We start from the raw sequence: 26,276 nt of genomic DNA, 5'->3' as shown, positions 1-26,276 counted from the left end.
TACTGAAAATACAATAGGGGAATATTATGAGGAAGAGTAAAGAACACTACTTTGAGATGGAATAATCACTAGTCCTAAATTGTAAGCCCATCAAAGTTGTTTTCTGTAGAGTGACTTAGCGGATGGCTCCCTCACACATACTGCTACATATTTACTGCTAACTCTCTGCAACTAAGAAATTTCAACCAAGCATGCACAGGACTTTTCCAAAGCATCTTACAATGTTTACAAAACTACTCCATTGTGTATTGCCCAGAATACACAGATGACTTGCCAGTTCAGAGAGACAGTCAAAAATATTCCCACTTGTGATTGTTTCCTCTGCTATGTGCCTTGCTGTTACATTCTCAGAAAAATGCCATTAACAATGTGGACGATGAATGACTCTGACTTCCCACTTTCACTACTGGTAAGAAAATTGCAGAAACAGCTGTTTCGTCTTCAATTATTTTTGGTCTCTCATTAACTTAGTCTTTTGTCTGTTTCGAACCTTTCTGTGATCTAATAATCAAACTGATCAGTATGACCTGGTCTGTTTGTACACCTCAGGAACAAATGGTATCTACGTAACCAAGTGGAGCTTTGGTCTCCAATGAGAGTATAATGCAATAAGAAGAACCTATACCACTGGAGGATTATTTTTTCCTACAATGATCAGGGAGGGAGCCTTAGGAAAAAAAGACAGATAAGTTCTCCTGTAGCATCAGAAGAGAGATGAAAACCTCGACTCAAGTCATATCCTTCAGCTAATATATCCATAACAGTTCATACATATTGGAAAAAAACCATACTTGCTGTAAATGCGGCAGAAGCATTTTTTTAAAAAGTTCTGCAGTATGTCTTCTAGTAGGTGGTATGTCCGGATCCAATGTAGTAACAGATTTAACAGGTAAGCTGAAAATACTGCTTGCTGACTTGTAAAGCACATTTGTAAGAATATGCAGTATACATACAATTTAATAATTTGGTCTGTTGTGACTCTAATGCAATATTTTAATTCTGCAATGTCCTTGTACTTCAACAAGGACGTCAACAGGATACGTCATCTGTTTATGCTATGCAAATATCCTAGATACAAAATTAGTTTTGAATTTTACTATATACACAAGGACATCTCCTGAAAACAGTAGGGAGTAGCGGATTTGTTCCTGGAACCGAATTTTATTTCTTTAAGATTAACAGACATTCCATGCTAAAACAGCATGCAGCAGAGAACAAAGATTAATTAGGCATAAAAATCTGAGGGCTACCTGACTTTAATTTTTCAATTTACCCAAGAGACTGAAGAGTAGAGATGTATTTTATCAACTCGAGCAATAATAATGCTTAGATAGAAGCGTAAAGTCTGAGAAAGATAAACAGTAGTTCAAACTTATAACTGATGAAAGCAGATACATTCCCAGATTCTCACACAATAACTGAAAACAGTTCAATGTCTGCAAATAAATAAAAAGTCACTGACACATGGGAGAAAGGAGATGTAGAGTCCTCCAAACACGGGTACAAATGCATTTAGAGAAGGAAATCTACAAGAAAAGACCTTTAAAAAAAGTCTGTACCTGAGATGTTTCCTTTTTACAGAAGCTAACAAGCACCTCACTTACCTTGGTTTGGTTGCATGTTCATGTTTGGTCTGGGACCATAGTTGCCCATCGGCTGTCCCTGGCTCATAGTCATCTGATTCTGCACTGGCATACTCTGTGAGGATGGCACTGAGTGATTATAGCCGCCCATTGACCCATGGCTACTTGAAGGCATGTTCATAGAACTGTTCGTCATATTGAGTTGGTTAGGTCCAGGTCCTTGCATAGGCATATGGTTAGGTCCTTCAGAAAGAAAAACAAGGAAAAAGGTTCTACATTAAGTATCATAAAACAAGTAAATATAGCCATAACGAATCACAAAACTAAATTAAAGTCATTAAATACAATTATATTAAAACAAAGCTAGAACAGTTGCTCATGATTTCTCAACTTAAATTAAAAAAAAGTTAACAACAGTCAAGGTTCAGCTCTAGTATGCAATACATTTTCTTTCGTTGAGCAGCTGAAGGTACTAAAACAAAGGTGTAAATTATCATATAGCTTATCTTATATTCGTATCATATGCAAAACTAGTCTTTTTAGTACTCACACAACACACCCTGAATTTCAACCCGAATTGCACAAGATTGGTTTAACAGCCAGCTTGGTAGCTCTATCACAGCTATGTAATTGTTACAACAGCTGTAACACTTCTGTTTATTCAAACAAACCATACTAGACACTTTTCTGAAAGGAACAGTTAATTTCCCCCCCACACAAACCCCAAAAGTCAGGCAGTATTAACATTGACATGGTACAAATACATGTAGAATAAAAATGGCTGAAGGCATATTTAACATTGTTTGAACGTATAATCTATAGCCAATATTCTGCAACTGTATTTACGGATTACTAGGGTGGGAGATAATGACTGGAAGGACAACCACCAAATTATAAGCTCACCTCTCACGCTTGCAAAGCTGTACAGGAAGAGCAACTTGTTCATATACCATGAGGCCAACTACATCTCTTCACCTTTTATTTCCCCTCTTCCTGACAACACAGGTTGGAATTGGATTGTTCTCTGAATTAAATCTACTCGCAATGGGTATTTTTAAAAGTATAAGCATTCCAACACCGTCTGATCAGTTTACTCATTACTTTAGCTGGGATAAGCGAGCAGCTACTAGGAGTAAAATTAGTAAGAGGTGTGACTGGACGTAAGTACGACAAGTGGAAAAAAGTAAATGAAATGCAAGGATTATGCATATGACAAGCACCACATGAAGAGTTCATGAAGATATGTACAACCAGAACATGTGACAGAGTAGGTCAACTGTAAACAAGGCAAGTGTTGGATATATACAGAGTTCACCAAGATGCCATTGTTGCCAAACATGCCACAGGTTTTTTGTTAAGCTACAAAACCCTAAGGAATACAGAAAACTTAGAAGAGGAACCTAAAAAAAAACTATGCCAGCAGAGCTGTGGGAAGATAGTGATTTGTTTACATATCTCCCCATGCAAAAATAAAATAAAATAAATGTATCTGCCTTCAGATGTAAACAGATCCCGAGTCCTGTCTTGGCTAAAGAAATAATTGCACTGATCTAGGACAGAATGAAGGCAAAAATAAGGACATAGAGAGTCGTACACAAGGTCACAGAGGCAATACAAACTGACCTGCAAACAAAAAGATGCAGAAGAAAAAGGTAACAATGATCAAGGAACACAGCTACTATAAGCCAACATGAAGAAACAGAGAATAAGTTTAAGAATATGTTTAGTCTCTTGCCCTTTTCAAGACACCTTACTGAAATGAACACGTAAGTTTATTTTATCACGGAAAGTGAAAAAGCTGAAAAAGGTATCATATGTGCAGTTCACCGCTCCTGCAAAACAAGGTGAGTAGAGATTGCTGAACTGTACAAAGGTGGATCTACCACAAATACAGAAAAAATAACTCAGTGAATAGGATTACGACCATGACAGAGAACTATAGATGCCTATACTGTCCCCTCTTCAATTCAACACTGCCTAACTCTGTAATAGTGAGAACATAGAGACAGTTTAATTCTGAAAAATTGAGATCATCTCTAACCATGAGATCAACCATCAATGTGTTGAAGTAAAGCTAAGGTGAAGAAAAGCTCGACTGTAGTGCCAAGCAACTACTGCAGGACTGCTAGAAGACTACTTTCTTAATCTCTTTCGTAAGAAAAGGAAGGAATACACAGGGTTAGTGCCAGAAAGTCAGGGCCCGGGAGTGGTTTTGTTCCTTTTCGTTTAAAGGAAGAAATTGTCAAGAATAGATTTCAGAGAGCTAGCCAAGCACATGGTGGAATAAGTTTTTTTAGAACTTACTAAGTTTTTTACATTTTACGATAATGTAAGAAGCAAAATGGGGAAGGCAAAAAAATCATCGCAGGAGAGAAGCTGGAAAAAAGAAAACACCTTCTCTAAAAGGCTGGTTTACACTTCACGTCTTGGGTAGCACCAAAATAGGACAAAGCACTCATAAGAAAAAGCTGGCACATGAAATGTCAGACATGCGTATGTTCTGGGGTCAAAATCAGGTAGTTTGTTAGTGAAAAGCTAGAAAACAAAGACAGAGGAAAAGCTAAGACCGTACTATCAAAAAACCTAGCAAATGAAAAATAGTAAGAACACATTTTACAAATAAATTTTTTTATAGTTTGCCAAAATACTTCACGGGATTCTCCTGCACATAAGGACACATCAGTTGATGTTCTTTTTTTAAAATATGAATAAATTAAATAGCAAGAATGGAATATGAATGAAATATGAATGAATGAGACATGAAGTGCATATCTGCTATTAAAATAACTGCTTTAAATGCTATATTAATTGGATTCTGTGTTATAATGAAGTTAGTGGAATAAGTATCTATCTTGACTACAAACAGAAGTCCTTTTTCCTCTTAACCACTTATGGACAGTATCTTAGCTCTCAGAAGCTGTAAGCCAGCCTAAGTGCATTTGAGACTACATTTGCAGGAAGGAAAGAAGACTTTGAGAGAACTTGTTGGTAATAGACAAGCACCTGTTATTCAGGAAGGTCACCTACCAGTGCCAGGACTAAGGTCAGAGGACCCTACAGCTAGTCTTACCTTTCAACTTTCTACATATGATAAAACAAGCTCAAGAAATCGGGAAGATAACTTGCCACCAGCACAACCCAGTTCATCGCCTCCTTCCAAATCCAGACCACCCTTTCTTTGCATCACACAAACTCTCAGTCAATGTAACTCTTCAGACAGTAATTTTTTCAGGTAAAGCCATAATCTGTCACAGGTACAGGTAACACTCAATTCTACCACAGGCTAGAAAAGGTTTGTCATGACTGTCTTCCCTGGTAAGAGGATACAGACACTCTTTTGTCAGTGGATGCAATTAAGGGCCTCAGCATCACTTCAGGTCCTTTATTAACCAGAACGCAAGTATGAGAAAAATCATCCTTTGCCCTTTAGGTAATGGCACAGGTCTACGGCAGAACTTTGAATCAACTCATGCCCTGACCATCACTAGACAGTTATTTTAATCCTCCCATCAACCCTTCCACCCATACTCAGGCCTGTGGAAGCTCCTACTCAGATAAGGCCTTCCAGAAATCCTTAGCTAGTATTTTTAAGAGCCTGCATTTTATTTCTTCCAGGCTGGTCAACTCGCGGTTGTCGACCCTGGATTCTCTCAGTTTGCATGTTAGTGACCTTATTCCTTTTGGACACATCATCTCTTCAGATATTTAAGGTTTTGTATCTTGCTTCTAATTACGAAGTGTCTACGTAACTTTAGAGTAAGTGCCCTATAAACAGAAAGCAAATGCATACACTGCAGAAATTATTACAAATGCATGTCTATGAAATACAGAAAGGCTCATATACAGGCAAACTAGCAAACACTTAAAAAAAATATCATTCAGCTATCCACTTAAGATGATTGCTTCCCCTTTTCCAACACCTAACTATGAAGTTATTTTAGCGTGCCTTTCTGACATTAGAGATGCCCTCAGCCTAAGCTGTTTATCTTCACATCCTCAGAGACAACCTTAAACAGAGAAGGGAAGGAACAGCATTCAAAAAAGGGAGTATGTTGCAATAAAGGCTAAATTAAAGCTTAGTTGGAAACTGTATTTACGTATCTGTCTAGGTGAATACCAAAACAAACCTATTTACCTTTCACATATTTTCATAAGAGCTCTTTTCTTATTCTATCTAATTACAAAATATGTATGTTTAAGGAGTGACTTTTCTCCCCCGTGGCTCTGCAGTGAAGTCATTATGCTCACATTGTGACTTAGTAATCCTTCTCCTTGAAAAGATCATTATAATAACAATAATATGATTACACCAGAGGGTCAAAGAGACTGATTTGTAGAATAGCATTCTATTCTCCATGGGAGCTGATGGATCTTAGATGGATAGAGGACTCCACAACCAGAATCTCTGCCCTACTTCGGGAACAGCATATATTGGTCTTTCCACTTCCAAATGCAGACCATGACCAACATGCATGATGAAACTAACTTCTTCTCTAGATCTTTTATTACACTTCTTACACATGGCCTCTGGAGGCTCTTCAGCTACTCTTCTCAGAAAAGCTGTCACTATCAGGTTCATTTTAATCAAGATTTGCACAGAAGTTAGAGACTACAGCAATCGTTATATTTTGCTTCACATTAAGTTTTGCATAGTTAGTTATCGTGTTTGCTGTCATGGAGCTTATCCTTGTGACCACTGAGAGATGAGTTTTCAAAGATCCTTTGACAGCAGTTTTCTTTCTTGGAAGAATCAATACCTTGAAGAGCTTCTGTACGAAAAGTTCCTCCATACAAAAAAATGAAAGGGTCCTGAACAAAAGCAGTCCTGGGAATGCAATTTTAAGCTGAAAGCCAATTCACATGAAATAGGCAGTATGACTTTATGAGTGGAAATTCTGGAAAACAGCCTGTATATAAAGAAGCAAGCTTTTCCAGGGCCTACTCCATTCTGATCTGACTGCTAAAGGGAATAGTTACCCCAAAGCCAGTACTGGTAGGTACAATGTGGAATTTTATCATCTTGTTTCACTGCTTTGTTTCTGACTTCCCAAGCACTTTTCTTTTTATTACAAAACACGATGGCATAAAAACTGACTTAAAATTTACACCTAGAACAATAATCTGGAGGCCATTTCTTTACAAATCCCTTACGATTCAACACATCTTCAACAATAAAGAACACAGAGGATTAGTGGAAGCTGGATGACTTTCTGTATAAAAGCGATCTTTTTTTTAACATTTACCCACATTCAAAATGCCCTCTTTAAGATGTATCTATTTTATTATTATCTAATTATTTAGCTACAATGATTTCACATTATCTTTTTATGGAAAGATTTGTGTTCACTCAGCCACAGGCCAATACCTTTCCCCAATAAGCCTTCTAAAGCCAGCTGTACTGCACGGTTTCAAACAGACTAAATTTAGCCAGTTCTGTTCATCAGAGGAATGCTGTGTGTCAGCTACATCAAAGCCCAAGGGCAGCCTGATAAACACTGAATACAGGTCACGTAGCTCTGTAGCTAACAAACTCTAAGAGAGCTTGTACTCGGGGGCATTCAAAGCAGTTTTGTCATCAACAATCTAGTATCCCTTGAGCCCCCATGTCGTTTCAGTTGCCAGGCAACGCTGGTGTTAATGTCTTAGAGGAGAAAAACTTACCAGGCATCTGGCCGTTCATCTGGTTCTGCATGTGTGGTGCAGGAGGGCCCCCACCTACCATACCATCTGAAGACATGTTGTGCGAGCGCGGAGGTGGGGGAGGGCCGCTCTGACTCATCCCTCCCGGACCCATAGGCATATTCTGTGTGGGTGGCTGAAAGGAGACAGTTTAGTCAAACACGAGAAGCAGTTAGTCTGACAAATATATTATACGTACATATGGTACAGCAGTTGCCTATATTGTTCAGCGGGATATGAAAGAAAGCACTGAAATGCATTTCTTGCTCTGATAACGTTTAACTCCTCCCAATATTAATTTCGGCAAAACTTTTAATATTTCAGTCAATTTTACGTGAAGTATTACATGCAGACAGCACCTTCAAGTATCACTTTAAAATAAAAAAAAAAAACAAAAACAAATCAATGCCTCATTAAAAAATTATATCTGAACAGTTTAAGATTGCTGGAGTCGCTCCCTCCCACACACACAAAAGCTTTCCTTCAAAGCAACATTCGATGAACAGAAAAATAACTCTTCCATTATAATTCTCTCACATCAACAATTTCTTGCTGTTAACAGACCTTGCACCAGGACAAAACAGGTACAACAAGAGATGAAAGCCTCTGAATGCCCATAGACTAGCAAAAATTTGCACCTGGGTGTGGTAAAATGTTTGCGATCTCTTCCCCTCTCTCCCCCGAAGCACTGAAGGCCTAGTTCATAATTTCGTGCCAAACACCCCCTACAGACTGGAAGCACATTAGTGCTGGCCTCCAAAGGTCCAGAGACAGCTGCCTAGAAAGGATGTTTTTGGCAAATTTCCTAATGAAATTGTGAGGAAAATAACTGAATAACCTTGAGAGTTCAAAGAGGGAGAGCAAGAAAAACAGTAAATACAAGGGGGAATTTACTAGTAGGTTCTACTCACGGCAATGTAAGGAGACACAAACTGCTAGTAGCCTGCTTCGTGTTCCTATTAAAAACACCTGCGAGACTGTACAATCCTCCTCACATACCTTAGCCAAATGCTTTCAGGGGAATAAAAATCATCTCTGTGAGAGCGAACGCCTGGGTCTCCGGCTTTTGAGGACCCTCTCTAAAAGGCCGTAACTATTCATGCAAAACCCTTCCCGTGAGACAAACGTGTGTACTTTTCAACATTTCTCTTCATAGAAAGAACCAAGGAGGTGATCCCTAAGTACCCATCTAGCCCAGCTCCCCTTATACCTACTTATCAGGACATTCATAAAGACAAGATGTAATACAGTAGAAAAGAATAACGCTTTCCAAATGAGTGTAATGCAGGACCCCTTTTTGGCCTTGGAGATGGTAACATCTGGGTAATATGGAGATACACAGATGTATTCACTTCCCAGGGGGAAAGGGGGGAATGGTATTAATTTATTTTCTCAACATTTCTTCAAATACCTTAAGCAGGTATTATTTTCCCTGCAATATTTTTTAAAATTCCTCCAGAAATGAGTAAAAGGCTTTTTTTCAGCAGGAGGAAGGAAGGAGATGAAGGAAAACGCAAGCAAGTAGACCACTTCTCTTACTAAATGCCTTTCATTCCTCCACAACGAAGAGAATGATCTTTTATAAGCAAGTTTCTTCCTCATCCTATAGCAGAAGTGGCAGAAGGTAGAAAAGGTAAGAGTGAAAGGCAGCTCTACTCTGAGCAGTGTGAGTGAAATGCTGCTCCCTTTGGCTTGATCCTCCTCCACTAGTGAGCACTCAAAGTAAGGCCGCTTCAGTTCAGTTCTTCCTTCCCTTCACCTTCAAAAGCTATCATCCTACTTCTGCATCTAATAGAAATGATCTAAAACTGATATACTGAGAAACAAACAAAAAAGGAAACAAAGAGACTATTTTTAATTTTTATTTAGAAAGTATGTTTTGGAATACCAGCAAAACCACCACACTTGGTACCCCCACATGAACAGCTAGAGCTCAGAGCGTAACAGCCCCCCCATGTCAGCAAACAGAAAGCAAAGCCAAAAACCATCCAAAGTTGATATTTGCAGAATTAAAATGAACTTCTTAGATTCCAAGCATAAATCATTAGTAAATCCAGTGTTCACACAACATGCTGATAATGAAAAATACTACAAAGTACTAAAAGATATTAGATCATACCTAGGTCTTAGCTATCCTGCAGGTGTTATTGCACAAACACGGGCATGCCCTTATGCATGGAAAGATGGACGAAAAAGACTCCAAAGGTTATTTGAGACAAAACTATATATTCCAACTCTGAAATTTATTCTGGAAGTTTAAAAAAAAAAAACCTACTGTTTAACATTAAGACAAACACTGCTGTTTTTTGATCACTGCATCGAGAGTGCAAACATTCAAGGACATGGAAAAAAAAGTATTAAGGATTTTAAAAATCCCATTAGATACAAAAACCTGCAAGAGACTTCACAAACCACAGGGAATTGAGAGAACTGAGGGAGTAATTAAAAACACCCAAAAAGGTACTACTAGAAAATAATTTAGCAAGAGGAGCTTCCGGATATGGAAACAGCCCAAAGACCTGTGTGAACCCATTTCAGATTCTTGAAAATAATGCAAGAAAAAGGTCCAAGCTGCTAAAAAAATGCAATAGTTTATTTTAATGAACTACCCCATAAGATGACTAGAAGGTAGGCAAACACTGTACCTCTTTTTATAAAAAAGTAACAGGACCAATTCTAGGAATCATAAATCTGTGAGTCTTGATCCCCAAGCTACAAGTAAATTGATGAAAATAATTAGAGTATTGTAAAACTCCAAGAATGATAAAAATAAAGAGGAGTTAGTAAAGTGTCAATATAGGGAAGTCATATCTTTCTAATCTACTAGAAATTTTCAAAAATATAAATTAAACCACTTAGCTGCATATTTAACAAAAACTACTTAATACAAGTTTTTTGACAAAGCCTTTTGGAAAAATATGTTGTCCAGGGGTACACACTTTCAATGATCAGAAACTGCCCAAAGGGAAGAAATAAGCAATAACCTTACACGACATTCAAAAAATAAAGGAACATATAGAGGTCCCCTGAAAATATTTGTTAGTCAATATCAACTTCTGAAGATGTTACAACATTAATTACTGAAAACTGTGGAAGAAAGAATAACCAGAATGGTGCCAGGTAAAATTCAACATGGATAAATATACGGCAATTACACTGAATTTTGAACCACTCTCTCTTCAGAAAGAGGAAACTCCTATTGTAACTAATCCAGAAAAAAAAAATTAAAAAAAAAAAATCAGACAGTTGGGGGGGGGGAATCCATAAAAACTATTCATAATACCTGTGTTCACTTTCTGATTACCTGCAGTACTTGCATATTGTACCTCACTTTTGATATATCAAGAAAAAAAATGCCAGGGTATTTGTGATAATGACACATGTTCGGTTTGAGAAAAGCAATCACAAAAAGATACTGTAAAAGCAGAAGGATTCCAAAGACAGGCAACCAGTGATTAAAGACTTCGAATGTTATCACCTGAAACAAGTCAAAAAGGACACATTTTTTTTTTTTTTTTTTAACATCGAAAGGAAATGAACGTAAGAGGCTATGACAGAAATACAATTTAATGTATGATACATACAAAAAGTAGATCATCCAATTTATGCTTTAACAACAAAGAAAACCCCAGGAGAATAGTCAATAAATTGAGGAATAACATTAAACATACAAGACACCACATAAATCACATAAACCTGAGGAACACGAGACACTAGAACAAAGTTTAAATAAGATTCAGAGATAATTACACATACACACATGCAATCAAAACAGTTACATTATATAGGATATTATATGGGATATTTAAAAAGTGTGTTACAAGCCTTCATGTCAGGGTCATAAACCAATCACTACCTGATAGTAATTAAAAAGAAATGTCTCTTGCAGATATAATTATTCCCCAGTGAAATTCCTCCAGAGTATTTTTCTACTGGCCGCAGACAGAAGAAAACAAGAAAGAATTGTTTTAAAATGGCAACTTCCCTATTTCTATCAGAGTTAATCCAGGCTTTTACAGGTGATAAATTAAAGCTGACTTAAAAGAAGATTTAAAAAAAAAAAAAAAAATCAAACCAAAAAAACCCCCAACATCAAAACCCCACAAAACCTGGGTCATTTAACCTTTTTTGTTCTTTACAGAAGTTAAGGAAATTGGCTACTCTCAGTAATATGCACTATGCATGATGAAGACCTTTTAAAATACAAAGTGACCACACAGTATTCAAAAGCCAAATATTAAAAGAAAAGAAGAAACTCCCCACCCTTTGTGAAAGGAAAGTTACCCAACATGAATCCTACCCGTTAAGTCTAGACATGAAGGGTGAAATGACATCCAAATGTAGTTAGGTTAACAGAACCAAAGGAAAGGCTACTTCCCTCCTTCTGCTGGATGAGTACAGATAGGAATGGAAATTAAAAATCACTGCTGATTTTATTCCAATTATGAAGTAGAAAATGTTAAATATTTTACTATCAGTAAAAAGTAAGTTAAAGAATTAAAAGATGTTAGACACAGCTTCACTTGCTAAACACTGATTTTTGGCTTACTTCCCCAAACACACAGATTACAATTTATAGCCGCTATGAGCATTTAAAATTTATCAGAGCATGAAAAAAATAAATTATAAGCTATTTTGTCCAACTCTGGAAAGCTGAACTGGAAAAAGACTGAAACTGACCTGCAATTGTAACCAAACAAGAGACAAGAAAAAACCCATTAGATTTTAACTGACAACTTTCAGCAAACAAAATCCTACTAAACCCAAAAGTTACTTAAAAGTATACACTTAAAACAATAGCCAAACTGCATTTTTTTTAGAGGATTTTCTTTTAAATAATAAATTAGATCAAATGCAAGACAGAAAACAATAAAAGCTGCCATGGTGGAATTGTACACCTGGAACTTTCATCTATCATCTCTTCCCTGCCCTATCAGATTTTTCTTATCATCAATAGGAGGTTGAAAGATTTGTTTATGGAACATTTATAGTTACAAAAACTGAGGTGGAATACCAACTCAGTCATCAATAAAATGTAAAAGACAGGAAACACTGTTAAGCACACTAAAACACAGTATTGTTAATCAATACAAATAGCAATAGATATTTAAAGTATGCTATCAAAAATACAATTTTCTTGAAATTCTCTCAGAATAACAATTAAAAAGCTACATGGAACACAAACATAAAAGCCTTCTGATCTTTCTAAGAGAAGCTTTAACTCAGGATTTAATCAATCATCTTTGTTTTCAGTTCTCAAATCCCATTTTCTGCAAAGGAAAATATCCCATCCCAGGAGGTACCCTGCCCTGCTAGTATCACAGCACCTGTCCCAGTCTCAGAGAACAGTACTGTTGATCAGTGGTGATGGCACCTGCAGAGTACTTACTGAGGTGTCAGACTGGGAAATAAGATCACAAAGGAATACATTTTTGAGATTTGAAAGAAGTGAGATTTATTTAATTGGGTTATGACTCTTCTTCTACAAGGTGCAGGGTATTCTAGTACTAAGAGTATCTTAAATGAAAAAAAATAAAGAACTTATATCAATTCTCAGCAAGTGTAATATCTGGGGGTAGGGAGGATTTCTACGTGAAAAGCATTCACAATCATGTCTAAATAGTAAAGTTAATTACAAATGTAATTTGTGCTCTCACTGTTGGAGTACTAGTTGTGACACTAGCAGTAAGGAGTTCTAAATACAGAATGACAACCAGTTTCTAAATCTTGATTTACATCAGTATCTTCAAAAATCAGAAAAACTCTGCCTTAATATTTAAACAAAATGTTAAACTAGTGCATAATGTAATACTTAAACACTTTGTTTAAAGAGGAAATTGGAATCTTTAGTTGTTTCAAACTGCATATATCACTGTATAAAAATATTTCACTGTACAAATATTCTTTAGCATCATTTTAACAACTAGAAAATTTAACCCTAAAATAATTAATGTCCACATAGCAATAGCTCTTCTGATACTTAAAAAATAATCACACCAAATTCTTAACTCTTGATATAACTACAAATCATTTAGGTCAAAACTTAAATAATCTGGTATGAATTCAGATGGTTTTATTTTAAGTGACTAGGAGTAAGTTAACTGTGGACATTAACTTGGGGAACACTGAACTACAGAAACTAGGCAACTTCAGAGGTACTCTATCATTCCCCCATAAAATGCAGTTCATATCTGTCCTCAAAAGCAGGAGCTTTCTGTTCCACAGCTGTTTACCTCCTGCCTCTTTGGCTTTTAAGATGGTTTAACACCTGGTCCAATATTTACAGGTTTTGCTTGCATTTAGTAACCTAAGAGAAAAATTCTACCTCTATTCCAGCTAGAAGGCCTGATGTAAACTCAATTAAAGTAGAAAGAATCCTGCAGAACCCTCAGAGCATTTCATTGGGGAAACAGCAAAACCGTACAGGCTAAAGGACTCAGCATCTATGTTACCAGACTGCCTGGTACAGCTCTCAGCAAACTGCCTAGGGTTGAAATAGGTATTTATTGTGCAGATACTGTACTACAGAGAGGCAAATCACATCTTCAGGTATGAAAGAATTACACTTTAGAGCATACTCCTAATTCAAATTGGCTGCTATTTTTACTGATTTCTAAATCAGCCACAGAAGTTAGTAGGCAATATAAGCAGTTTTTTGTGTACAGTGCACTAGCTCCCCATGTGGACACACCTGATTAGCAATACATGCAAAGTAGCTTACAGAGGTTAGAGTGATCCTCTTATTTGAAGTGGAGTACCCCAGTGGTCTATGAATTCACTCCTAACATGCTAACAACTTAAATTCCCATATTCTGATTTTTTTTTTTCAGTGGAATTGCTGGCTTAAGAAGCTTCCTCCAGCAGCTCTCCATTTCCCCAATAGTACCCTTTCAGTTGTGCCAACACAGCCATTTACATAGCCCTGAGGTTAATCTGAACTAATCCAGAATGAAAATATCCCCCTTTCCACCTAGTTAATCTGGACTGATTCTCCAGATTGGTTCATCATACAACAACTTTAAAACATTGCACAGCAGAACTGCAGCTGATGAGAGTACAGCTCTGGTTATGTCAGCATAACCATTACTGTCGAAAAGAAATCTTGTCAAACAACAGCCAAACTTCTTTCCAACGTTTAAAAGCCTCTCTGGAGCAAAACAAACAATGTGGAAAAGCAATTTTTATTATAAGACCATGGCATACATGGATAAACTGAAGATCCACAATCTGAAAATTTTTTTAAAAACGCAGCATACCCAATTCTTTTTTGCTAAAGCAGGATGACGCTACTGGCCCCAAAAGATGCGTATCAATGCAAGGACTGGTGGTGTTACAGAGATTCAACAAATAGGCTAGGGGAGAAACAACCCACAAAACTTAAATCATAGCAAATTTGGTTGGTTTGCCTTTAAGTCTTCTAAAAAGCTTGTACTACTGACAATTTTACAAGACTTCCTTCCCATAATGAGTAGTTTTTCAGTGTCCTGGTATAAATGATGGTTGTGTTCTTTCATGCTCCACTGAAAAAAAAATAAAAATCTGAGTAGCTATTTGTAAAACTAGTTCTGTTTTGGTTAATATCCCATAACCACATTTTTACATACACTGAACACGTAAGTGATCAGAGTGTTCACTGAGAGGTCAGAAGTCAAATAGCATGCAAAGCCTCAAAGAAAAGAAAATGGATACAGATGATCACGTGCTGGGCTTGGAGCAAAGACAATTAAGTGATACAGGCACACCAGACCTCTCTGTAAGCACTTACACAGCTAGATCATAATGCATTGCTTTTATGACTGATTATTGCAGTCATACCTAAGAACTAGGCTACTGACAGCAATAAAGAATTAAATCTCATCTCTAACAGACCCATAATACTGTGTACAACTTCAGGAAAAGTCTTATCTACCATTTTGTTCAAAGCGCCAAGTCTCTGAGATCACTAACACAGTGGTAACACTGAATTCTGAAGAGTAATGTGGCACTACAACATGAACCTAAATGTCTCACATTTCTCATTCTTTAGCGACAAAGCCTAACTAACTGGGGGCTAGAGACTATTACCAAAGGAGGCTTACCCCATGTGTTTCTTGCTCACAAAACACAGGAAATTTTTTTTTTTCTATGCAAAATCAACAGAGCAAATAAAAAGTTGAGTATGAAGAGTTGGAGGAAGGAATAATTTAAGAAATTATGTTCTTCAGGGAGGATGCAAGCACAAATAGATAGCTTTTTATCAATTATGGATTTGCAGTAGCTTGATAGTTTCTAATAACAGTACAGGAATGTGAAGCTTAATCCATCCCAACCACAGTGGCTCTACTTGCCTCTCGTTTGAAGAGCAGCAGGAAAGTTCCTTGGCGTGTACTCACATAATACAGTAGGTATGAATGCAGCATCTTTTCTCACTTTCTCAAAAAAATGTGCTATCTAATGTTTCTCTTAAACAGTTTTCAAAAATCATAATAATTTCTAAAGACTTTTAAGAGAAACATTTAATCAGAGCAATTATTCTTCAAAAACCAAGCTCCACTTCTGACTAATAGCTCACTTGCCTCTTGACAGGAAACATTCAACCTTTCTTTTGCTCTCTTCTCTATTAATTCAGTTTACAAATAGTTGAATTTGGCATGGACTTGTGTTCTGAAAGGCTAATGCAAAATAATACACCATACTGCTTCGCGTATCTGCTTTAAAACTAATTTAATCAACACACTAACATTCAATATACACAGAATTAAGCCAGAGGTTTAAAGACCGATGCCAGCTGTGATCAGCAGGAAAGCAGATACCACGAACAGACTTTCTGCTATACTACCACAGATATCAGACTTTCCCAGGCATTTGGTACCTAACCAGACAAGAATTTTATTAATTTAGGATTCCTCTCATCTTCAGTAACAGGCGTTCTATTTGCAAATTTTATTTTAAGCTGTTAAAACTGAGCCATATTTTTCTTTTCTGGATGCCATCCTGCTTTTTTCAAGAAAAACAGTATCAAGATAATTCAATTAACATATATATTTTAGACAACTTTTATGTTCAAAATGAAGGCTACTAAAAAAAGCAAAGTGCACTGCTCAGTTCCTAAGACTCTGAATTGTTTCTACAAACTAATCATATCACAAGTACATTAAAACCATAGATTGAACATTACCTCTTTGAAAAATACTGAAGTGTATTTAAGATCATATGAAACTTTCCACTGATTAAGTAAAACCATTCTTACATTGAAGACTCTTACTCAGCCACCCAAACTCCACAGCTTTAAAAGAACACCAAAAAGCAAAAAAACCCAATCTTCCAATAAGGAGCTTGAAAAAAGTTTTAGTCAGGTGCTAGTAATGATGTTTAATGGTTCTACCTCTTGAAGCAGTTTCTTTGGAATTAACCAGCATTTCAGTGTTTGTTGATGTTGAGTGTTTATAAAAAGCAATCACCATTTTATATAGAAGTGTTTTGTAACTGAAATGGCACAGACTCCGCCCCAATCTGTGTGACAAGTTTGGGAACAGCATACATTAAGGGCTTTCACAAGTCCTACAAAAAGCATTAGTTTTGAGAGAAGTATCTCAAGCAAGAAAAAAAATCACTCTTTGATTAATAAGTTTATTAATAACCTTTCCAATATTATGAAATTAAGAAAAACAATTCAATGCAATGTGCACATTTTTCTACAACTCAGACACAATGAGTTTTCTTGGAAGTCACTTCACATACAGAGTTTAGCTTGCTACTGGAAGAAACTGGCACTTTCAATATAAAAGAAAACTGGTACATTATAGAAGTGAGTAATAACCATAAGCATTTATTTTCATCGCCTTCTTGAAATACACACTGAAATCAAGTGCTCTACATGCTGACAGAAGGCAAGCTGCATTATGTAAGAAAAACTCTGAAAAAAAAAAAAATCACTTTTTTTGTGTTTAAAAAAAACCAAAACAAATGTTCCCAATCAAATAATTCCTGCAGACCTCAATATTTGCCTGTTATAAAACTAATGCCAAAATGAAAAGGGTGGAGTGCAGGACAAAAGTTCCCCTCTACTTTTCCCAATAAAGTGATGGTCATGGGTTGTTTTCTTATAAACATTTGGCAAAATGAAGACATATGGGGGAGGGAAAATGTCCAAGTGGATAAGGTTTTTTTTTTTTTATTCAATAAACATTCAATAGTTTGCATTGACTTTTGCATGCACTAAACACTCTCAAGAAAAAAAAAAAGTCGGGGAGGATAAAACGCCTGTTTTGCAGTTTGAGATTTAATGTGTTTAGAAACACATGACACAATACTTCACTACTATTTTTTGGAGGTTCTCTTGGAGTCCCAGTAACAAACTTTAATTGCATCTTTGCTCTCTACAGTTCAAGGAGACTAATACTTTGCTGTTGCCATCCTCAAAAGTAGTACCAATGAAAATCAAAAGAACACAACAGTGTTGTGTTCCTCACCAAACAAGCCCTTTTTGGGAAGCTAGCTTATCCCATATGGTGGTGGTAAACAGACTTTCAACTGCTGTCCAAGAAAGAGAATACCTGCCATAACTCAGAAAGAGGCAGCAAAAAGTTGCATCAACTTCACACATGGACTTAGCCACCACTCTCATCCAGCTGGGAATACAGTCCAAAACAGCCCTGCCCTTAATAATGCTGCTGTTCACATGGCTGAAAAAAGACTGGCTAATCTCAAGGACATTAATCTTGCACTTTTGTCTTCTGATGTGAAGGAAGGTCTCTTACCCCAGAAGTCATAATGTAATACTCTAAATTTATCATGCATAAAAAGACAACAGGAGCTTTGTTATGACACTAGGTTTCAAAGTCTTTCCAGTTCCCTTTGACCACGCCCTGCAATGCTTGCTTCACGTTTCACCTTTTCCTCACTTCCAGGCCCCCTTTATAAAAGCATTTCTCTGCACAACACAGTTGGTTCACTATACTTTAGTATAAGATTTATCTTATTCTCTACAGGTAATACCACCCTTTCAGAAAGGATGTACAGTCACTTGATTAGAATAGTGCATTCTAAAAGATGTGGACAGAGGCACAGAAGCTGACTACAAGCGTTTTTCCCAACAATATGAAGCATTAAGTCTACAGAGTATTGTGAGAGGATACAATGAAGTTATCATCAGGCTGAAGTCATCTAAGCTTGTATTAAAAACTTCAGTGACCCTGATCATTTAGCTCTTTTGTTCAGTGTGAATGCTATCTTAACAGCAGTATTCTCTTTTCAATGTCATTTTATCATATAAAGCATTTTATAAAAAGTAATAGTTAAGTTGTGAAATTTCTTGAGAGTGTATTTACCTGATTAAAACAAAAACAAGATAAAATTTAAACGAAAAATAAAGTATAGTTTACTAGGGGAACAATCTTTCAGATATGAATAGATCAGATACAATTCAACTTCAGAAGCTATCCAGACTCAAGCCCTCCTAAGTTATGTGGGAAACTACTGCAATGGAAGTATCATAAAGTTGATGTATTTTATTATTAAAAGTAGTAGATGTTTACACACACAGTATCTTGCTCCATATTTAACTGTTGCCACCCACAACCCTTGAATTTAGTAAGACTGTTCAACAGCTGACACAGAAGCAGGGTGAACAGAAACATAATACTTCCAAGTCAACTTGAGCCTCATTGGTTCTTAAACAGAAAGCCAATAAGGGAAAAGAGTCTAAAGTAGTTTATCTTGCATTGAAAAAAGCACTAGCTCACATGTTCCCATGTTCCCAAATTCTTCTGGCTAAAATTTGTTGGGAACACAAAGAATTTAAAGAATATTTTTCTAAAAACCCCCAACAAAAAGTCATTTTATCCGATTACATTACCACATTTCAGGCAAACCTTCAAAAATTTGACTTGGTAGGTCAGAGCATCTACACTTAGGTAAGACTGAACATCTAAATTTCATTTTGTATTTTAGTTCAAAAGAAAAACCAAGAAGCTACCTTTTTATTCCCCCCCTCTGTTGTCCAAAGGGGACTCCCCCCCGCACGAAAACACACTGCGCTATTTTCTCACTACTGTGGAATATTGCTTACAGTCAAGATCAGAAATGCACTTCAGTCCTGATCTGCAAAAGTCTTTCCCAGCCCTACCTTCATTTTCTTTTAAGAAGAGAATGTCATCACATTCAACTTTAAGAACAGGGCTGCTCACCAGGGACTAGGATAAGGTCAAATTCATTTCCAGTTGTCATCAGAACCAGGATATGAATTAAGTCTCCAAAAACGTATTAGTTGAGTAGTACACACAGCCCTCTTAAAGGTTTCTTTCCCTCCCCCTCAGCTACATGCATGGATTTATAAAAAGAGAAGCCTCTACAGGCACAACAGGTTGGACATAATGAAGCACTGTTTCTATAGTCCTCTAGGTACCAACTTGAAAGGATGCTTCGCTAGTAGCAATGATTGGAGAATACTTCTCCAGAGACCAAAAAAAAAGTAATTCAATTTCAGCTGGTGAAAACTAGTATCTAGGAATGGCTGTTTTATAGACATTCTTTTTAACTTCATATTACAGAAATGAATCAAGCCTATATTAATTCAAGAAAAGTCTTATTACCAAAAACCAAAGAACTTCCTTGTGTTACTCACAATGAACTCCCCAAGCTTTCTGATTAACACAAAAAGCAAACAGATAGCAAGCTATTTTAATGTTTGTTGTACCTTTCCTTACTGCTCCATAACAAAAGAATGGGGGAAAAAAATTGAGGTATCTTGTAAAATAAAGAGTTCAGGTATACAGATTCCAAAAACTCCAGATTAAAAAAAAAATATAGCAAGTACTACAAATGAAGCATTTCTTGGATAAAGCGATGCAGTGCTTCAAGTTAAGCCTATGTGACCTTATTTCTTGCATATTATCATTATCCACCTTAAAAAACGTTGCTTTCTGATACAGGGGAGAGGCAAAGAATTTAAGAGACTCACCTAAAGTACAGAAAAGCAAAGATTTACCCAACCTCATTCCACTGAGGCACAAGAATAGATGATATTCCAGCGAAATCCCACCCCCACAAACCCTTCACTAATGTAAGAGGAAAAATAGAGTACTGCTGTAGGAGCCACACCACTAGAGTTCTCAGTTGAGGAGGGGGGGAAACAATCTAAGACTGAGGCAGGCCAGATAATCTGTGCACTATGCGTTTAATTCAGAATAACAGTCTTCAGTTAAACAAGCCAGATTTTGAGCAAGACCTAAGCAGTGAGATTACTCCAAATACAGCATGAAGAGACACTGCACCATGTATTCACTGTACAGTAAATCAGAGGCTAAATGTTTGGTCATTACCTCAAACACTTCTGTTTGGTTTTGGTTTTTTTTTCCTCCAGGAACCCAAATGAAATCTATTTGCTACTTTTACACTATTTTGTACTTACTGCTGGTAGTAGAGACTGCATGTTCTGGTTGGAGTCAGCTATAGTGGCTAGGTAAACCAAGTTTGTATGCAGCATCTGCTGGTATCTATCAAAATAAACAAAAGCAAAACAGATCTTAAGTCACAAATACAATAACATCAGAATTTACTTTAATTCTACACATGAAGAAAGTTATCTATGTAAAACAAGATTCAAGAGACTTACAAGAGTACCATTATTAGGAATCCTAAGCCTTTTCCCTCATACTTACCTATTACCCAATCTTTCCGAACATCTCCATCAAATCTGTGCCTATATCTTCTCTATAACTTCTGTCTTGCTATGAAAAATCTGAAGCTGGGTGACACTGTTCTCACCTATTTCGCTTCCTGCCCCAAACTAAGTTACCAGGAGACATATAGAGTGTGTGTGTGGCTGTTTGGTGTAATTTCCATCACAAACACTAGGGAAAGAGAGCTCCTTCTATTATGTCCCCAGATAGAAGATATCATAGATTTATATGAATCGTGACTAAGAACAGTGCAAACATTTCATCAGGACCCTGAGCTTTGGAAGTTTGCTATGGAATGATTTTTCTGCTACAGAACCACATTCCAGAGTCTCAACATCTAGCCCAGCCACAAAAATAACCTTGAAAGCAGGAACAGATTACGAATACATAACTACAGGCTTGCAAACAGCTTAATACAGTAACTGTGCTACAATAAAAGCATTCCCTTAAAGCAAAAATACCTACTATTTCTGACCCCCCTTCTACTCCCAGACTACTGGTTCTCTTAGTAAGGGACTCGAGCCACACTGTGATGCCCCGTCTGTCACATGACTCCGTATTTCTCCGATTACAAGGGTGCCATGATCCTCCCATACCAGAAAAGAGTAATGGGAAAATAATATTCCTTAATAATTCACTCCTTCCACAGTTCTCTCAGATCACTCTCCAGAGACCCCACTAGACAGCAAGTCCACATGGGATATTCTGGCAAGCCAAACTTCTAAGACAAGCCTGCTTGTTCTTGGGCAAGTGGTAAGCATGTAGTTTTCAAACATGCCATCAGGAAGAAGGTCCATTCCTACATGATTTTGAAAGGTTTGAGAAGAAAACTACCTCTTTCCCAAAGTGTAATTATGATGTAGAGGAAAAAGATCTTGGTTATACAGTCTCCATTTTTATGAGTGTCATCATCATGACATCAGCTTGCAGTAGGCAAGCTGCAACATTTCAGTGACAGAAGTGATAGCCATATGGCAAATAAAAAAACCCATAAATTGTAAATGTAGTATCTGTAGCAATACTTTTCTGTTCTTCACAGCACAGTTCTACAAGGTGAGCTACACAAATCAGGAATGGTGATCTAGATGGAAATTCACCCAGTCCACAGTAGATTTGGATTAATGTCTTACTGAGAGCATTCAGACGTCTTTCCTTTGTTCTGATAGTCCATTATACACTGAATAAGATGGTTATTTTCATCCAACATCTGAAACGATAAAGAAGAAGTTTGGAGTAAGTTTCATGGTTTTTGTGGAAAGAAACTGAAGATAAGTTTGAGTCTTGCTCCTCTTCTCAGAGTTTTTAAAAACAACAACAAAAAGAGCAGTATTTCAGAAAGTTCTACTTTAACCAATTATTTATAGAACACTCTTTTGCTCCCATTTTCCCCCTCCAATTAGTTTCACAGCTTTCAGTTTAAGGGTTTCATATCACTATCATAGCTACACTTGTGAAGCTTCCCACTCAAATACCTATGCTTGCTCTGCACCAAGTTCTTATGAAGTTTTCAAAGTTTTACATTTCTTCGTTTGATCTCTACAAAGAAATTTACTTAAAAATTTATGCCCCAAGTTTCCCTTCTCCTTCTAAAGCCTGCACCTGTTCATAAATTTAATAATAAAAGGCATCGAAATTGTTATTGATAGAAACTGAGCTTACCAGACAGGTTGTTTCAAGGAAATGCACTGGAAAGCTAGGCCGTATTTACATGAAGAATCTCAAATTAAACTGCTCTTTATAAATAGTCTGTATAATGGGCACAACACATCTGTTATACTTCAGAAGTGTCCAGGAATATGAACATATGTGAATTAATTTTATGACAAAAAAAATAGTCCTAAAATCATGGGAAATTGCAGATCTCATGGTTTTCTATAAAAAGCTCATGAATTCAAGGTGTTCCAAGCTCCATAAACAGGAAAAAAATTAAGCCTCATTTCCTAGATCTGCACATCCCCACACTCATGTCTTTTTAACCACTCTCCCACACTCTGATCAGACAACAGTCAGTAGAACCATGGCTAATCTGAGCTACCAGCCAAGTTACCCAAGTCAAGTGAACTAAATGGAAAGTTTACTGCCAAATGGAAAATTTTGCATTGATTTCTCCCTTTGCTTCCTCTCAGTGGAGAGCTATTTTAGATCCCTTTACCCAGCTGCTGAATTTCACAAAACTAATAGGATCTCAACCATCTGCAAGACTCTTTCCTTCTTCCAGACATGGTTGAGACTAGCCAAAAAGCTCATGCTTCTACAAGGAAAGCACAAACAGTGCTATTACTTCACCTTTATTTCCCTAAGAATCCAACCTAAACAAATTCGGGGGGGGGGGGCGGTGTGGAGAAAAAAAAGAAGAAATAAGTACGGATTCTTTTTTTCTTCCAACAAATCCATCTCTACTATGAAAAGGGTATGGAGTCACAAACCTCATGCAGTCCACTCAGGACTTATATCCATGTAAGCATGAGCCAACCAGCCAGGTCTTCCTAAAATCAAAACAGTAATTCACCAGAACTGTCTAGAACGATCCCTGAGCAATTATTTTGCCTGAAACTGCTGGATCTGGAAACACTGTCATTAAGCACTAAACACAGACAGAATTGCAGTATTCTGAATTACTGTTTGAGCCTCAGAAACTAGGCAGAACTGTAGCTACGCACTCTGAGGAGGATCACAAACACGCTGCTACACAGACACATTTCACATGTACTAACATCAAGTTTTATAAGAAACACAGTGGCCATTTTCAGCAGAAAAAATAAAGAAAAAGGAGCCAATACCTTTGATATCAAAGTCTAATAGAGCACTTGCAAAGGAAGCCTTCAATCAAGGCTCTCCTCCGACTGTCTCCCACCTTCCAGAGGAAAGCAGCAGATACTTAAGGCTTAGCAGACAAGCAGACCTTGAAACTGCCACTTAGATGGTCACATTGTTCACTGTCTCCATGTAAGCTGGACCTCGGGGGGGGGGGGGGGGCGGGAAAGTGCAGAGAGGCAAGGAATGAGAGGGCCAAGAGAAAACCAAACAAGAAGGAATACAACTGTATCCTAGACAGGGCTGCAGGCGCTGTTTTATACAAGTTTGATTGAGCAGTTGCTGATAGAAAATTGAAATAGTTCTTTGAAAGAGTTATAAACACCCACCATCAAAAGAGAATTTAGTTTCCAGCTGGATGAAGACACCTCCAGGGCTTCTGACAGCTTATGTACATTGCAAAGATCCTTCAACTATACTAAGGTTTTGCCAGCATACCACCATCAAATTAATGGTCTGACTACAGCACAAGAAAAACTTAATTGTCTGCATTCTCCATATGCACCTGTCCTGGTTTCAGCTGGGATAGAGTTAATTTTCTTCTTAGTAGCTGGTACAGTGCTGTGTTTTGGATTTAGTGTGAGAATGATGTTGATGATAACACTCTGATGTTTTAGTTGTTGCTGAGTAGCGCTTATCTTAAGCCAAGGATTTTTCAGTTTCCCATGCTCTGCCAGCAAGCAGGTGTGCAAGAAGCTGGGAGGGAGCAGAGCCGGGGCAGCTGACCCGAACTTGCCAAAGGGGTATTCCATACCATAGAACATCATGCCCAGTATATAAACTGAGGGGGGTTGGCCGGGAGGGGCAGATCGCTGCTGGGGCATCGGTCAGCGGGTGGTGAGCAATTGCATTGTGCATCGCTTGTATTCTCTGGGGTTTTATTCCTCTCTTTTCTTTGTTTTGTTATATACCTTTTCATTACAATTATTATTATATTATTATTAGTTGGTATTATATTTCACTTTAGTTATTAAACTGTTCTTATTTCAACCCACGAGTTTTACTTTTTTTCCCCCGATCCTCCTCCCCATCCCACTGGGAGGGGAGAGAGGGGAGCAGCTGCATGGTGCTTAGTTGCTGGCTGTGGTTAAACCATGACAGCATCCCAGCAACCTGAAGTCTCTACTGACTACCTTTAGGCAGCTTCCCACCCCGTGGGTACATATTTTTCATCTACACTTCTCAAGCATTGACTTCTGCTACAGTACCCTGGAGGTCTCCATTGTAACTCTGAGGTCTTCTTTGAGGGCCAGATCCCTGCAACACCTACCTTGTTGACACTCTCATTCTTTACTAAATCAAAGGTTAGCTATATCTACCCGAAAGGCTCCTACACAAGGAGCTTATAGTAATCTGAAATCTGTTTGATCCATGGCTATTTACACCAATTACAATGTGAGTCTCCAGTTATGTTCCTAAGTACCACCAAGTTACCAGTGAACTTGAACATGCTCCTTTGCTTCTGTGATACAAAACATCGTGGATTATTACAAATCCTATACATGCTTTTCTTTGATTGCTTTAGCGAGTTAACTTGCTCCCTCCCACAAAAGCTTAAATGGAGTCGTCCAGAGTCGCTGTCATTGGCTCCGACCATAATGTTCTTCTTTAATAACACTTAAGGTTTACGGGGGGAGCCTTACTACTAGGCCGACCAAGTTTGGGAGCTGTAGTCGCCGCTTACCCCGCGGAGGCAGAGCCCAGAGTCAGGCAGGGTTTAGGAACAACCTGACTAAAGTCCGACTTACAGGCACCCCTCACAGGAAAGAGTTACTCGACTCCTCCGTTTCCCCACGGTGCCAGGCCGAGTCCTTACGGGTTAATTCACGCCCGCAGCCCCGGGAGCGTTCGGGGCAGCCGCGGGGAGCAGGCCTAGGGACATCGGCCGCCCTCGCCCCGGCCGCCCCCCCCCCGCCCAGGCACGGCCTCCGGGCCCCGCCGCAGGCGGCGCAGCCCGCTCGCTCGGCGCCTCCTCCCGGCCCCGGGACCCCCGAACAAGTGCCGAAGTGCAGACAGGCAGCGCCTTGCCGACCGACCCCGCCAGGGCCGACCCCGCCGGGCCGGGCCCCGAGCGCAGCGCGGCCCGGCCGCCCCCCGCCCTCCACCGCGCCGGGGCCTTGGCGCTCCGGGGCGCCGCCACCCCCTTCCCCGCGCGGCCCGGCGGCAGGAAGCAGCTGTAGCCCCCGGGGCCGGGGCCGGCCCCTCCTCTCCTCTCGCCCTCACCTTCTGGATGGCGGCCGGCGTGATCTCGCCCTTCCCCCGCTGCCTCGGGGCCGCGAACGCCACCGACATGTCGGGCCGCTAGCAGGAGGGTCCGCCCCCGCCGCCCACTCACGCGCCCCGCGGAACCAGCAGCGGCGGGAGGCGGCAGCGATCCGGGAAGAACGCTGCGCGCGGGGGGGCGGGGGCGGCTGCCCAGCGGGACGGCCCATCCCCGTCCCGCCGGGGAAGGGTTAAGGAGGACCGGCTGCTCCTCCCCCTTTCCCGCTGCCAGGGGGAGCTCCGATGGGGCCGTGGCCGCCTCGCCCCGCTCGGCCAA

At 38.7% G+C, this 26,276-nt stretch overlaps 1 protein-coding gene across 3 annotated transcripts in view; it reads right to left on the bottom strand.

Annotated features, from left to right (window-relative positions):
- Positions 1-26,030, bottom strand: part of SS18 (SS18 subunit of BAF chromatin remodeling complex) — a 44,567-nt gene extending 18,537 nt beyond the window's left edge. For all 3 annotated transcript variants that reach the window (XM_050915774.1, XM_050915775.1, XM_050915776.1), the window contains exons 1-5: positions 25,961-26,030; positions 22,054-22,130; positions 20,653-20,737; positions 7,245-7,398; positions 1,605-1,826 (exon numbers count right to left, since the gene is read on the bottom strand). In XM_050915774.1, coding sequence (XP_050771731.1) covers positions 1,605-1,826; positions 7,245-7,398; positions 20,653-20,737; positions 22,054-22,130; positions 25,961-26,029 — 607 coding nt within the window. In that variant the 5' untranslated portion in view covers position 26,030. The remainder of the gene's footprint in view (positions 1-1,604; positions 1,827-7,244; positions 7,399-20,652; positions 20,738-22,053; positions 22,131-25,960) is intronic.
- Positions 26,031-26,276: the final 246 nt, after the last annotated feature.

This window comes from Gymnogyps californianus, chromosome 2 (assembly GCF_018139145.2).
Source record: "Gymnogyps californianus isolate 813 chromosome 2, ASM1813914v2, whole genome shotgun sequence".
Classification (NCBI taxonomy): Eukaryota; Metazoa; Chordata; class Aves; order Accipitriformes; family Cathartidae; genus Gymnogyps; species Gymnogyps californianus.
This window is presented reverse-complemented; position numbering and strand designations above follow the sequence as displayed.